Source organism: Aythya ferina (assembly GCF_964211825.1).
Source record: "Aythya ferina genome assembly, chromosome: 1".
Lineage (NCBI taxonomy): Eukaryota > Metazoa > Chordata > Aves > Anseriformes > Anatidae > Aythya > Aythya ferina.
In genome coordinates, this window is record NC_140296.1 from 132,646,133 (window position 1) to 132,661,114 (window position 14,982).

The 14,982-nt window shown below is 41.4% G+C and overlaps 1 protein-coding gene across 11 annotated transcripts in view; it reads right to left on the bottom strand.

The window, feature by feature from the left end:
* Positions 1–14,982, bottom strand: part of SCUBE1 (signal peptide, CUB domain and EGF like domain containing 1) — a 277,291-nt gene that overhangs the window by 18,192 nt on the left and 244,117 nt on the right. For all 11 annotated transcript variants that reach the window (XM_084505749.1, XM_084505757.1, XM_084505748.1 and 8 more), the window contains 4 exons: positions 9,469–9,585; positions 6,075–6,197; positions 2,691–2,810; positions 1,039–1,131 (listed from right to left, as the gene is read on the bottom strand). In XM_084505749.1, coding sequence (XP_084361875.1) covers positions 1,039–1,131; positions 2,691–2,810; positions 6,075–6,197; positions 9,469–9,585 — 453 coding nt within the window. The remainder of the gene's footprint in view (positions 1–1,038; positions 1,132–2,690; positions 2,811–6,074; positions 6,198–9,468; positions 9,586–14,982) is intronic.

A 14,982-nucleotide genomic window follows, 5' to 3' on the forward strand; every position in this document is an offset into this window, starting at 1 on the left:
TGGCTTGCTAGGTTTATTCTTCAGCTTTAGATCCAAGCCAGTCATGACTTTAAAGGCTCCAAGCACGCGCTGCTTAGAAATGCAGCTGCTGCCTGACCTTCTCGCAAATGCTGTGGTGGAAAAGGCTAGGCATGACCTGTCACCTGTCTGCTGCTGTGGGCTGCCCACTGCAGTCAGAGCAAGCGGAGGGTGGTTGCAGGTTAAGTGCCATGGTGTGGGTCTCTCCTTCCCTGGGAGGTAACCTGCCCCTGTGGCACAGGCAGACAGATCTGCTGCTCTGTTAACTCATTTCACAGCATCGTAATTCCTAATACATTCCAAATATATAAGAAATACATGGTTAGAGGACAGGCAAATTGCAGAGAAGCATAGCAAGTAATGACACAAAGTGAGCCGGGATACTATTTCATCTGCTTCTAAGTTTGCCAGACTTCAATCATTTGAGCTGAATCTTTTTATTTATTTATTTATTTTATTTTATGCTGGTTATCAGTTTTAAGACCAATTTTGAAATGTCTCTGCAAAATAATGCAGCTATTTCCGTGAACAAGATGAATGAAACAGAATGTGATCATAAAATTCCCATAACCTTTTTTATCAGGAATGCCAAGAGCCTCAGTGCTTCTAAGCAAGGTCTTTGTAGCTGAGGACTGACCCCACTGCAGTCTGCTGCTGCTGCACTTGTGCTGGCCCCCTTGCATCAATTCCAATTCTGTGAAGAGCTGGCATTTTGATGTGCTTATTATTGCCTTGCTGGACTATGGAAAGTAAATTACACTAGACACTCGTCTTCATTGAGTATAAATCAAACCTCCACTGCTACTATATTGACCTACAAACACGATGTGGCCCTGCAGGGCAGCTAAGCACTCTCCAGCCCTAGAAGAGAGGCTGTGAAAAAGCAAGTGCGCGTGTGTTGTAACACAGGCTACCTTAAATCTGGCCTTGTGTAACTTTAGTTGTGCATCTTGCAGCTCAGGGAACTTCCGTTGCCTTTCCTCTAGAGGTCATGGCCCAGGTGAACAGGAGAGCACATACCTGCACAGCTGGGAAGGGTGGCATTGTGTTTCTGTTGAGCCTTGCCTTGCTGGACAGGAACACCACAGCTCAGCGTGTAGCTGTTCTCCGAATCTGCAAGGCACAATGCAGAGTCAACACGCATGGCAACAGCCTCACAAAACACCTGCTCCACTTGTCACTCCCAGCACTAATATACTACACTCAAGCAAACTTCTTAATATTGCTAAATAAAGAGACATTTAAAGTGCTGAACTGGCTGAAATAGCTTGCCAAAGCCTACTGCTTCAATGTTGACTAGAAATTTTGTTTCTTGCAACGCAGAAACTTTACGTTTCATAAACAGTTTAGCATGAGGTTAGCTGTAAATTAGATAATTCCATGGTGCACAAGTAGGAAATATTTTACTGTGTTTGTCTGTGGTACAGTCCTTGTGCTTTGATCGTCTCTGTAATTTAAAAAGTAAACCATGTACTTTAGTAATAATGTTAGCTTCAGACCAAGAGAACTTATTGGCAGAAACAAAAACAACATACTTAGAACCATAAAAGGGTTTATATACTGCACAGATAAAACTGTGTATTGATGCATACAAATTAGGTAAATGCATGGGTAATCTCTGTTAAATTGAAAATAAAGTGTGAACAGCTCTACAGCATATAATGCCAGTACTAACACGAAAAGTAGAGACAGTCTTGTGGAAAATAATCCTGTGTCAGGATGAGAACATCCATAAAAAAGTAATCTTAACCCCTAGCTCCCTTGCCCTGCAAAACTGTGTAGATGAAAATTACCTGTAGCAAATGATATAGAAAAGAGGAGGGGGAAAAAAAAAAAAAAAAAAAAAAAAAAAAAGGATGCCTGAGTTTCTATAACATTCAGCTGAACTACTGCCAAAAAAAATTATTAAAACCCAGCAACTGAAACAACTGAAGTGAAGGATTTTTCCATACAATCTCCAGAGACAGATTTAGTCATATTCATTTTGTATGAGACCGTAAGACAGCTTTTAAGCGGTTGCTAGGCCATCCATTGCTCTGCAGTGTCCCTGGATGAACTGATGGCATTTTTATACTACTGTGGTATGAGAGCTCGGGCTGCCACAGCATTAAATTGCTCAGTGTCCCAGTGCTCCTCTCCTGCCCCTGCTTCATGCTGTGCTCTGTCAGAGGAACCCATCCACTTAATGATTTGTTTCTGCTCCTGCTCAGTCACACAATTGCAGGTTATTTCAGGACATGATGCAGAGTCCACCTTTTTAAGAAGATGCCTGGATAGGCTCAGGGGTCTCTATTTACAGTGAGTAACATGATATCTAAAATTATCAGGGAAATCAACTGTTCAGTTTTTCTTCCACTTTTGACTGAGCAATTTATTTTTTTTTCTTTTGCACCATGTTGGTTACGGTAGTTACATCTCAGTTTTTGGGGAGAATTTCATTCTTTTTTTTCCTTCAAATGACACCTCAATTAAACAACTAAGGGCCAAACCTCTAATATAACAGGCAGTCAGCTCTTGTATTTAATGTTTGGCCCAAATTTAATTTATAATGATATTTTGCTCAATTACAGTTGTTCATACCAAAAACTGAATGCACGAATCATGAATATATTAGCATAGAAAAATCATCAAGACACATCCTAGACTTAGGAGGACAAATACTCTGTACAAACCTGGAACAAAAAGAGTATTGGATGGACATGACAGGAAGCAGGTCTCTATTCCTCCTGTCTTACTACACACTAGCTGAGCATTGGGAGCAGGCTTGGCATTTGGGAGACATTTAACCATCTCTGAGGAGAAAAAAAAAAAAAAAAAAAAATCAAACACTGTACAACCCAGAACCTCACACATCCACTTGTTTACAACAGTGCAGAAAGGTAGAAGTGGCAACAAAGCAAAATCACAGGTCCAGGCATTTCTGAAATAAGCACATAACAGAGAGAAGTATGTGGGTCTTGTGCTTGGACGTAGAAATGAAACTCCTTCACATTTTTAGACCTAAACACTGGATCCAATCTTTTCTTCCAATCCTCCATTTTGGGACTCCAGATCTGTTCTGTGAAATGCAGGTGTGTCTAATTATGAGCATGATGCTGCATGCACAGTGTGATCACAGAAGTGACAGGTCCAGAAGTCCTGTCCCCCCTTTTTGGAGGCATAGCTCTGTAGTTCAGCAGGCCCACTACAACAACATAAATGGGAGTCACCCTCACAAAGGTCTATATATTCATATGACCAGTAAAAGCATTTTCTGTTTCTCACTCCAGCTCTCACAGACTTACATCTCAGTTCTATGCTTAAACTTCTAAAAGTAGAAAACTTCCCAGCCAAGCTGGGGTGAGGCAGCACATGCTGGGACTGGGGGGTATATGGCCCCACCAGTCCTTTCAGCCACTGCTGAAACACCCTGAGCTACGCTAGGAAGGACACTGTGACATGCACATAAATGTCAGCTACTTCTCATCAACACCCACCACACAACGCACATTGCTGCTCATACAATGGAAATGTCCAGCTTCTTCTCACGGCTTCATGGCAGGTTGAAGACAGAATATCCTGTAGGTCTTACTCACACTGCTCTCTTTATCTGGGCGAAGGACAGTTTTTATTTTAGCCGAATCTACATACAATTGTTGAGCTGTTGGACCAGTCTCCATGCTTCCCCCTGAAGATGACTGATAATTATAATACTGCATCTATTTTAATTCAACATCTTCTTGGACTCAGATATTTAAATACACCTTTTTCCCTATAAATGATCAGATGCATTCTCAGCTACAGCCAGTAGGTGCCATGTCTATCTGCACCTCAGATAAAGGCAGCCTCACTGCTTGCTTCTTTCCTCCAGTCATTTCCTCCAGAACTCTGCACTGAGGCTGACTGAGGTGCTGGCCACTTCTTCAAGCAGATGCTTCATGCTGCATGAGCTGGCTGAATCTAAGGCAGGTGTCTGCAGAACAGTTCTTGTTTCAGCCCCATAAAAACATTTGTTCAGGTACACATGCTTTTCCTCTGGCTGTTATTTGGTACTTCCTCCAATCATGCTCACCTTGCAAGTTGGACTTGGCTGCTTCCTGTTTAGCTCCTGACTGGCCTTGCAGCTGCACCTGCTATTTTTCCTACCCCTCATCTCACCACTGAACCACAGCAAGGTATGTGTGGCTCAGAGCTGGGGATCAGAGCTGTAGCATCTGAATCCTATAGGATGCAGTCAGACTGATTTGGGTTGGCCAGGGCTTGGGAAAAGACAAGTAAAGCTGGGATGAAAAAGGCCAATTCAAATGTGGTAGCTGACATAAGCCTTGCCTGGTTTGGCCTGAGTGCAGAGGAAGGGTTCCAGCAGCTGCCACCTGGGTTGTGTGCCTGGCCTCACCACTGCTTAAATACAAATAAATGCAAGTCCCTTAAACACACCTGATGTTCACATCTGAAATATGAATATGAAATATCATCCTCCACTTACCTCCCTCCTAAGGCCTTTTTTGTTGCTTTGGTGACATTTATAAAGAAATTATTTCTTTGTACTGAATAGACAATACATGTGCGAAGTGTCATTGCTGAGCACAAAAGAATTTTGTTACTGCAAATGTAGAATGCAGCAGGGAGATGACACTCATTTTAAGCCTCATTAAAGTCATCAAATAAAACAGTGTGTATTTATGGAGAAAGATACTCTATTTTGTGTCTCTAACTGAGTATTACAAATAATGAAGAGAAATTTACAATTAGGAAAATATTTTCAATGTTATTATGGGAACAGCATTCTTAATAGAGGGAGAGTGTAACATAAAACTTCTGTGGTCTAACTGTATACCAGACTTCAGAAAACATTAGTCCCTGCTATTAGTTTACAACCCCCTTTCCAGAGGACTAACCAATACTTTGCAAGGGAGATGCAGTAGATAGCTTAAAACCAAACCAAATCGAAACCAAGCAAAACCAAAGAGTTAACCATTTTTTATTCCTATTGTACTTAGTTTGCTATGTAACAGTGAAGGTAATATATCTGAAGGTGAGGAAGATGAAGTTCTTAATGGTGCTTAAGAAAGAAAGTCAGTGGCAAAGGCTGAAAGCCAACTCAAGCCCTTCCAGTTATAAAGTGCTTTCCATAGTGCTGTATCCATGTAAGTGGAAAAAATGCCACAATCACCTGATCACGTAAGAGGCTGGTGCAGTGCCCTCTACTCCAGAATAAAGTGCTTTCCCTTGGTCTATCAGGAGATTCCCTTAAGTAAGGCCCTTCCCTTATTTTTGTGTCTTGCTCAGTTAGGTATTAGACATCAGTTCCAAATGTATCCACAGTAAGTTATTCATGGTTTAAAAAAAAAAAAGTAACAACTTTGATTTGCCTAGGAAAGACCTAAGGTATATAATTCCCACTAAAAATATGAAAATAGAATTATAATCTCATAGAAAATATTTCTAACAGGTATAGCCATGGCCAAGATTTGCCATGTATCAAATTGTGCTTCCAGAATTAAAAATAATCTATTTATAAGATAAACAAGAACAATGATTAGAACAGATGTTTGGATTTGCCACAGAGTAAGTGGCATTAGCAGTACGTGCCATCATTTCAGTAGTCTTGGGATTTGTACTTATTGCAATTAATACTTCTTATACAGTTACTGTCAGTACTTTATAATAAGCAGGATAGCTTTGGAAAGAACTTGAAACATCGGGGTATGGTGCTGTGAATATAGATGTTAGCTTGAATTAATATTAACTTTAATTTCTCCTATTTTTAAACAGTTAAATATTTTGGGTATTCTAAATGATTCTTAAAAAGTTGAGTTACATTTAAGGTCACAGAGTTGGATGTCAAAGGACAAAAAAGAAAAGGACAAAATTATAAGATGGGTAAACTAATAATGTAGGAAGACCTAGATTTTTGGGCACAGAATCATAAATTCAAAAAAAACCCAACACTTAAAATACAGCATATTTCCGATTCTACAGCCAATCTACAGCAATCCTCATACAAAGCCCCAGGCTTCTCCACTCTCCTGGAGCAATAAAGCATCACTGCAGTCACCTCTGAGTCAGTAACTTACCAACGCAGTCTTTTTTATTCCAGTGCAGTTTCTTTCCAGGTGGACAGACACACTCATAGCTCCCCATTGTATTCAGACATCCATAGTCACAGCTGCCATTGCTGATGCTGCATTCATCAATATCTGAAAATGTAATTAAAACTGAGAACAATATTAATAATATGCGCCCAGTATCCCTGTATATACTGTACACTGGAATGTTATGTACATAACAATATCTGTACCTACTATGTCTTCTACATTTACACCTATATAAATGTGTGCAATACAGTCAATAGTCTTGTCAAACAATTTAGTGCACACTGCACATATTTGTCCTCAGACACACACATAACTCCTATTCCTATAAGGATTTACGCATCTGATACAATTTACTTGTCAGGACTAGTTACACTGAAATTCTTGGAAGTACTGACAGGATACAAAACATACTTGAAAGTCTGCAGCATCTGGACAATAACTATTCCATTATATGAAAAATGTAAAAGGTATAAACATCTGTGAGATTCACTCACTTTTACGTATCAGGGAGGTAAATTTTCCATAGTCATTCACAGAGTTTGCTTTTAGAAATTATTCAGGTGAAGGAAAGGATAATATTTGATAGGAACCTAGAAGCTGAAAGGTAGTTGTTTATTCAGTCTTCTACTCCTCAAACAAAAAAATGAAAGCTGAAAGTTTCCAAGAAGGCAACCAGCTACCAGATACATATCACTGATATTTCATATAGAATCTTTGAACTTTAGATACATTAGAAAAGTATTTGGTCAATATGAAGTATAACCTTTTTACCTTTGAAAGGTAAATGGTCAATATGAAGTATAACCTTTTATACCCAGTACCCTGAGCTGGTGGAAGGGGATGGGGAACAGGATGTGGCTCTCATTATCCATGAAGAACTGGTTGTTGACCTGCTACGGCACTTAGATGTGCACAAGTCGATGGGGCCGGATGGGATCCACCCAAGGGTACTGAGGGAACTGGCAGAGGAGCTGGCCAAGACACTGTCCATCATTTATCAACAGTCCTGGCTATCGGGGGAGGTCCCAATCGACTGGCGGCTAGCAAACGTGATGCCCATCTACAAGAAGGGCCGGAGGGCATACCCGGGAAACTACAGGCCTGTCAGTTTGACCTCAGTGCCAGGAAAGCTCATGGAGCAGATCCTCCTGAGAGTCATCATGCAGCACTTGAAGGGGAAGCAGGCGATCAGGCCCAGTCAGCATGGCTTTATGAAAGGCAGGTCATGCCTGACGAACCTGATCTCCTTCTATGACAGAGTGACGCGCTGGGTGGATGAGGGAAAGGCTGTGGATGTGGTCTACCTTGACTTCAGCAAGGCTTTTGACACTGTTTCCCACAGCATTCTCCTCAAGAAACTGGCTGCTCTTGGCTTGGACTGGCGCACGCTTCGTTGGGTTAGAAACTGGCTGGATAGCCGGGCCCAAAGAGTCGTGGTGAATGGAGCCAAGTCCAGTTGGAGGCCAGTCACTAGTGGCGTCCCCCAGGGCTCGGTGCTGGGGCCGGTCCTCTTTAATATCTTCATCGATGATCTGGACGAGGGCATTGAGTGCACCCTCAGTAAGTTCGCAGATGACACCAAGTTAGGTGCGTGTGTCGATCTGCTTGAGGGTAGGAAAGCTCTGCAGGAGGATCTGGATAGGCTGCACCGATGGGCTGAGGTCAACTGCATGAAGTTCAACAAGGCCAAGTGCCGGGTCCTGCACCTGGGGCGCAATAACCCCAAGCAGAGCTACAGGCTGGGAGAGGAATGGTTGGAAAGCTGCCAGGCAGAGAAGGACCTGGGAGTGATGGTGGATAGTCGGTTGAATATGAGCCAGCAGTGTGCTCAGGTGGCCAAGAAGGCCAACGGCATCCTGGCTTGTATCAGGAACAGCGTGACCAGCAGGGCTAGGGAGGTGATCGTCCCCCTGTACTCAGCTCTGGTGAGGCCGCACCTCGAGTACTGTGTTCAGTTTTGGGCCCCTCGCTACAAGAAGGACATCGAGGTGCTTGAGCGGGTGCAGAGAAGGGCGACGAAGCTGGTGAGGGGCCTGGAGAACAAGTCCTACGAGGAGCGGCTGAGGGAGCTGGGCTTGTTCAGCCTGGAGAAGAGGAGGCTCAGGGGTGACCTTATCGCTCTTTTTAGGTACCTCAAGGGAGGCTGTAGCGAGGTGGGGGTTGGCCTGTTCTCCCACGTGCCTGGTGACAGGACGAGGGGGAATGGGTTTAAGTTGAGCCAGGGGAGTTTTAGGGTAGATGTTAGGAAGAACTTCTTCACTGAAAGGGTTGTGAGGCACTGGAACAGGCTGCCCAGGGAAGTGGTGGAGTCACCATCCCTGGAAGTCTTCAAAAGACGTTTAGATGTAGAGCTTAGGGATATGGTTTAGTGGAGGGCTGTTAGCGTTAGGTTGGAGGTTGGACTCGATGACCTTGAGGTCTCTTCCAACCTAGGAAATTCTGTGAAAAAAAATTCTGTGATTCTTTTTAGTCTATACAGTCAGAATTTATATGTGCCAGCATGTCTGATCTCTCTTCTCCTCTTCCCCCCCCCAACAGAAGGGATGTTTATTCATCAAGCTCACCAGGAGTTGCGCTGCCATGTCCTTATCCCTGGATCACACTCAGGTGCATCTTGAGCAGTAGATGGCAGAGAGCAAAATGATGATACGATACCAGCAAACCATCATCAGTTTGCTACTCCAGACTCTTTAGTTTACTAAAAAAGCCATAATCTAAAAGTCCTCGTTATGGACCATAGCCTTGTTTTAGGCACTGTGCTAACCTCAACAACATGTGGTTTCTGCCCTTTAAACATACCTACCCATCTGCTTGCTAAAACAGTAGTATTACTTCAGTAGACTTCTACAAGGCACATAGATTGTGCCATGCCATTTAATGTATGCTTAAGTGAGCTGGAATGACAACAGTCAACATGAAATATGCTGAATTGCTCAAACTCTACGTCAATGATAGGCCTCAAAATTTAACTGTCAAAGAAAAATTGTCACTGAACATGTTTCTAAGGGAGGTCTGGCCACAACGGTTGACAAGCTGAGTGTCTACCTGCCTTTCCAAATCACACCCAAGCCCAAACTTGAACTCCAACTGCTGTGTACCTGGCTGTGTAAATCCACACACCCTGCCAATTCCCTCCAGGTCCCAGGTTTGGAGTCTAGTAACCCAGCCAGAGCGTGAGGTACAGGTAGGAAGTGGGGCCAACAGTGGGGCCAACAGTGGGGTCAAGCACACACTTAGGTCCTGCACCAATTAACACATGCAGGCCCAGCCCTATTAGCCACATCTTCCTCTGGAATCTGTGGAAGAATGGCTGCTCAGTAAACAGTTCACAAAGCAAACAAGTAAACTGATGAGCAAAACTCAGTTTCCAAACCTCCACAGTGTGTCAGCCCGTACAAAGTATAGCCTTTATGGCAGAGACATTCAAAGCTTCCAGGGTAGTTGATGCAGGTGTGATCACAGGTCCTTTCAAAGGAACACTCGTCTATATCTGAATACACAGAAAAAACATTGAGAAGTTAGAATTCATTTGAACTGAATAGCTGCAATTTCACATCCAGCTGCAACATCTTGTTCCTGATAAGCTAGCAGATCTCTTCCCAGGTAAAATCCGAATAAAACACCAGTTTCATTCCTCTAGTGCTTAATGAAGGAAGGACTTGCAGGTACACAGAGCAAGGTAATAAAAGACAAAACATCAAAACTGTATTATAGATATTCACCATTAGGTGGCAACATTTAACTTCCGATCATATTTTCCCAGAAGGACTATTCAAGGTTCTTTGGGGTTGGTGGTGGTGTTAGTGGCACAACAGAAAAAAAGCTTTGAGTTGAATCTCATTCCCTCTTTTCATTTCCTGCATAACCACCAAGTTGAAGTTTTCACTCAAAATGGAATAGCATGAGTTTAAGACTTGCACAAGAGCAAATGAGAAGAATGTCCTAATACAGACAGCTGCTATGGTCTGTAGTTTGACCTCAGCTACAAGAAACAGCACTTGACCAATGTGGGTGCTCAGCTCTTCTGTTGCTGAGGGAAAGCAGAGGAGCAGCTACCACCTCACAGGCACCCGTTCTTGTTAGTAGTCTACATGGGTGAGAAGAAGCCCCTGCCAATCCCTCCAGTGAATATTACTAACTTCACCAAGCAGTTGACCACTGCTCCGACATCTTACCCACCAGGACAAGAACTTGCTGACTACTGAACAGTTACCATTCCTCTCACATCTTACTCACCAGGACAGGGAGCTGCTCAGACTTCTGCTCTGCCTACATAAGACTACAAGGAGCACTACTTGCACAGCTACAAGGGGCATAAGCAGAATATTACCTGAGAATAAACTATGGTTAGGAACAGATGGGCTGCACCTAAGAGGGAATCAGTCAGAGAGTGGCGTGGACTGGAAGGGACCCTAAAGACCACCTGGTTCCAACCCCCCTGCCATGGGCAGGGATACCTCCCACTTTGACCAGGTTGCTCAAAGCCCCATCCTCCAAAACACATCCTCCAAAGTGCACATTGTATCTAATTCAAGAGAATCTGACCTCTTCCCCTTTAAAAAGTAAGGCATTTCTAATTATTGGTGCTCACTAATGTGAAACCCTTATTTACATAGTCTCTTCCATCCAGCAGCCCAGGAAGAAAGCAATTAACAGCACATTACTTCAAAGACAGTACAAAGGTTTTGCTGAGCAGGACAATATAAAGGTTTATTTGACAGCAGTCATCACAGAAGGACTTGCTGAAAGCCACTACATTAAAGGTACTTTAAATATCAATGTGTGCAATATAACAACACTGACTGAATTTTATCCTCAAACAATTGGTTTTCATAAATCCTTTTCAATGATCAAATTTTCTGTTAGAGGGACAGATAAATTTATACAATGGCATCATTTGAGAGATGTAACTTCGGAAAAAAAAAAACAAAAACAAAACAAACAAACAAAAAAAACAAAACAACAACAACAACAAAAAAAAAAAAAAACAAAAAAAAACACAACAAAAATACATTCCTCCCATGTTTCGGAGGCAAGAAGGAAAGGAATAGTGTTTCCTTAATAGCTTGCACACTTTTTAGAGTTGCTCATAAACATAACCTGAGCAACACCATTACTATATATAAACTCAGACTTTCACATTGTGCATGTTTAGAAAGGCACGTGTGCTTGAAAAAATGTGGGAAATCACATATATTTTAGGGTACCCATTTCCTATATTATATTTCCAGGTGTTATTTATACAGTTTTGATCTTTAATGAAACATTCTGGATCTCATCTTGCTATTATAAATTATAAATACTTATATTACTATTATATTACTATATTACTTTTATTACTATTATGAATACTTACACTATTATAAATACTTAACTTCAAGAACTAAAAAATTAAGCTTTTATGTGTGTATACATAAAACCAAAGTATTTGTGAGAGTTTATATAAAAATTTACAACGTTGTAAACAGATATATTTTATATAAGCCACAATTCTGAGTGTTTCAAAACATGCACAGAAAGAGAATTCATGACACAGAAAGCAAGTGCTCAGACAAATGCATAATAAAATTAAATACATATAATGAACAAAAAATCTGTGCTATCTGGTTTTATGTATGTGTATCAACCACTTGTTATGATTAAGTACAAAAAAAAAAGACAATTGAGATTTTCTATTTTTTGCACCTATTCATTTTTAATGCATTTTCCTATATATTTTGAAATATCACTATTTGAGTTGGGAAAGTAATTTCTTTTTAAGGTTTTCTTTATGGTCTTGGAAATATGAAGCTTTTGAATATGCAAAGATGTATGTAAACTATTTCAGTTTTCTCTAAAAAAAATACGCAATGCAAAATCATTTGGGAATGAACACTGCAGTTACAGTTTTAAAGTTTTTTTAATGCTTAAGAAGCCACATCATACATCATGGTTTCATTCATGTGCAACCCTGTTCAGTATATGGTATTGCAGGAAATTCACAAAAGCAACTCATTTTCTGGCCTGACTTAGCATGGAAGGCTCTATTTAAAAATAATAATTTCATATTTCTCAATAGTGTTATATATGGAGTGTATATATGGAGTGTATTTGTATATGGAGTGTATATATGGAGTTATATATAGTGTTATATATGGTTGATATTAATAAAAAAGGGGGAGATGTTGGATTGTGGTCATGGGGGTCGGCAAGCCCCGTGGTTGAGATAACATTTGACTCTTAATGATGAGGCCATCAGGAACATAAAAGAATTTAGAGGGAACAAAGAAGGGTGATTCAGGAGACTCCATGCAGACTGGGGTTTCTTGTTCTCCAGCCGTTAAGACATGGAAGTTTCTGGGTGTTTGCTGTTGTTGTTATAGGCAAAGTTGTTTTGAAAAGAACTGCTGTGGAGAGAAAGGTATAAGAGGGGAGCCTGCCCTCAGGTTAAAAACGAAGGCAACGCGATGTGATGAAGTTATGTCGTCAATAAAGAAGTAGAAAGAAGGAACGAAAAGGAACAGGCTAGCAGAACAGAGACCAGGACGGGAACAGGCACTTTGATTGCCTCATGAAGATAGGTTCAGCCAAACTCAGCAAACCGCTCAGAGAAGCTCGTAGAGAAAGTCGCTGGAAACAGGCACACGGGAGCTGGAGAGAAGCTCAAGCTGAGAGAAGAGGACCCGCGCACACAACTGCCCCTCGCTGGTAAGCAGCTGCGCATTATGGGGAATCATACGTCCTTAGAAACAAAGACTGTCCTGGTAACCTTACAGCTTATTCTCCTTATTAACAATCAGAGTTTATGATGCTGAAATATGGAACCAAATTGAGGTCAAGGTGTGGGACTCTGCAACTAAAAACGACAAGATTGCGGTGGGATTGCTCAGCACCTGGCAAGCAATCTCTGAGACCTTAAAGAGCCATGTGGGGCCACAGTCAGACACGTGTGGCTTGCCAGATAGTGAGGGAGCTGCGGGCTCCTTTACTGATCCGACCGCTACGCCATCGGCCCCTCTGCTGCCACAGCCATTGAAGGCTTTTGCTGTTACGCCCCCTGTTGACATGAACGTACCTTTTGACCCAGGCCTATTGGCCTTGAAAACAAGATGGATATGCTTTTCTTCGATCCGGGAAGAATAGGATACCTAAGGCCCAAAGACCGAGTTGCTTGACAACTTAAAGCAAGACATATTGTTCAAAAGGAATGGAAAATGGAGACTTGTTTGTAATCAAGAAAAGGAATGGAAAATGGAGGCTGTTAAGTCATGGAACTTAAGGATTGTTTGTTACCTTTTCTGATTGTATAGGCATACTCTGGTTTAGTATGTCAAGCAATGTTCTGTATATTTAGAATGTTTGATGTTTGTGTGTGCGTGTTGGTGGAGCGTAGACTCCCCGCACACCCAGCGCTGTTTACTTGCCTTTTATACCTTTTATAAATATTCTTTTATGAATATTACTAAATTCAGATTGAGACTTCATTTATAACAATAGTGACCTTATCCTGTACTATTTTATTCAATTGATTTACGTGCTGCTTCCACACATGTTGCTTTGTCCTGTAATGCATTATGGCTTAGACCTTTACAGGTTTTTCTTCACATTAACAAGGACGTGTACCCCACCTTGCCTGTGGAAACAATAGTCTGTCTAATAAGACCAGTCATCTGCTTGCCAAGTAACAAACACTCAGGATGGACAAATGCATTTCTGTTGCATGGATTATTGTATCAAATATCAGCTACTCTTAAACTTTTATTGCTTTCACTGACTAGCAGAGATGCTGAAACAAACACTTTTATTATAATACAAAGACCACTATAAAAAGCATTTTTTAGCCATTTAAACCCCTCATCCCACCTCCTGCTGCTGTTCTCATAAATTCAACCTCTGCTGAATTCAGCCTCTTGCTTTGGCTGATTGCATGTGGAAAGCCTCTGCATACACATTTCCTTGCTCAACAACAAGCCCTTTGCTCCCCTCTGCTCCATGCCTGTTGAGGGTAGGGCTAGGCACTGCCCAAGGGACCAAGTTTTCCACAGCACCGTATCTGAAGAATCACCAGTCCCCTGAGGAATTCAGCACTGGTCATAGAAAAGGGAAAAATATGCATAACATGCTCTTCACTAAAAGAAAGCTGTGGTGTGATGCTGGATGCTGAAATCCTCTTGCACTTTTTGGAGATTAGAAGTAAAAAAAAAAAAAAAAAAAAAAAAACCTGTGTTCTGGGTGCTGTGATCCCCCATCTCCCAGAAACTGTAGAGTTGGCTCTCATGCCTTTGTAGTGCTCCATAATACTTCTCCATATTTACCCTGAAAAGATGCATTTATTTCCCACTACCCTCATGATACAGGTATATCTCATAAGAGAATGAAGAAAAGGGAATTACTCCACTTTTCCACACTCACAGACCTAGGTTTCAAATTGTGCACACCGCACAACTGGGAAAGAACATAGGTATCTAATCTTTGTCTTCTCTCTATAAACACAACTATGCAATCTGCTAGCGTTATCTATTGAAGAGAAACCCAAAAATACAAAAGCAGGGATGTGTCAGGTTACAGCTAAAGCACTGAAAATAAACAAATTGTCTTTTGGTTTTGTGGTCAAACTCACCACAAACATGTGCACATGCTCACACAAACAGAATTTTTTGTATTGGCTCACTCACTCTGAACTTTTTGGTTTGAGGTGCTTTATTTAAATTACATTTTTGAATCATTTTATCATGAGGAGTCAAAAAGTTTTGTTTTTGAGGAACTGCAGTGGAAAAAAACCTTGAAGTTTCTAGTCTATTTTTAGTTGAATACATGTATGGCATGAATTCAAAAATAGCCTAAGGTGTCTCAGAACCTTTCAGATTTGCTAGCACTAATCTTATTTTGCTAATCTGATATCTAGCAC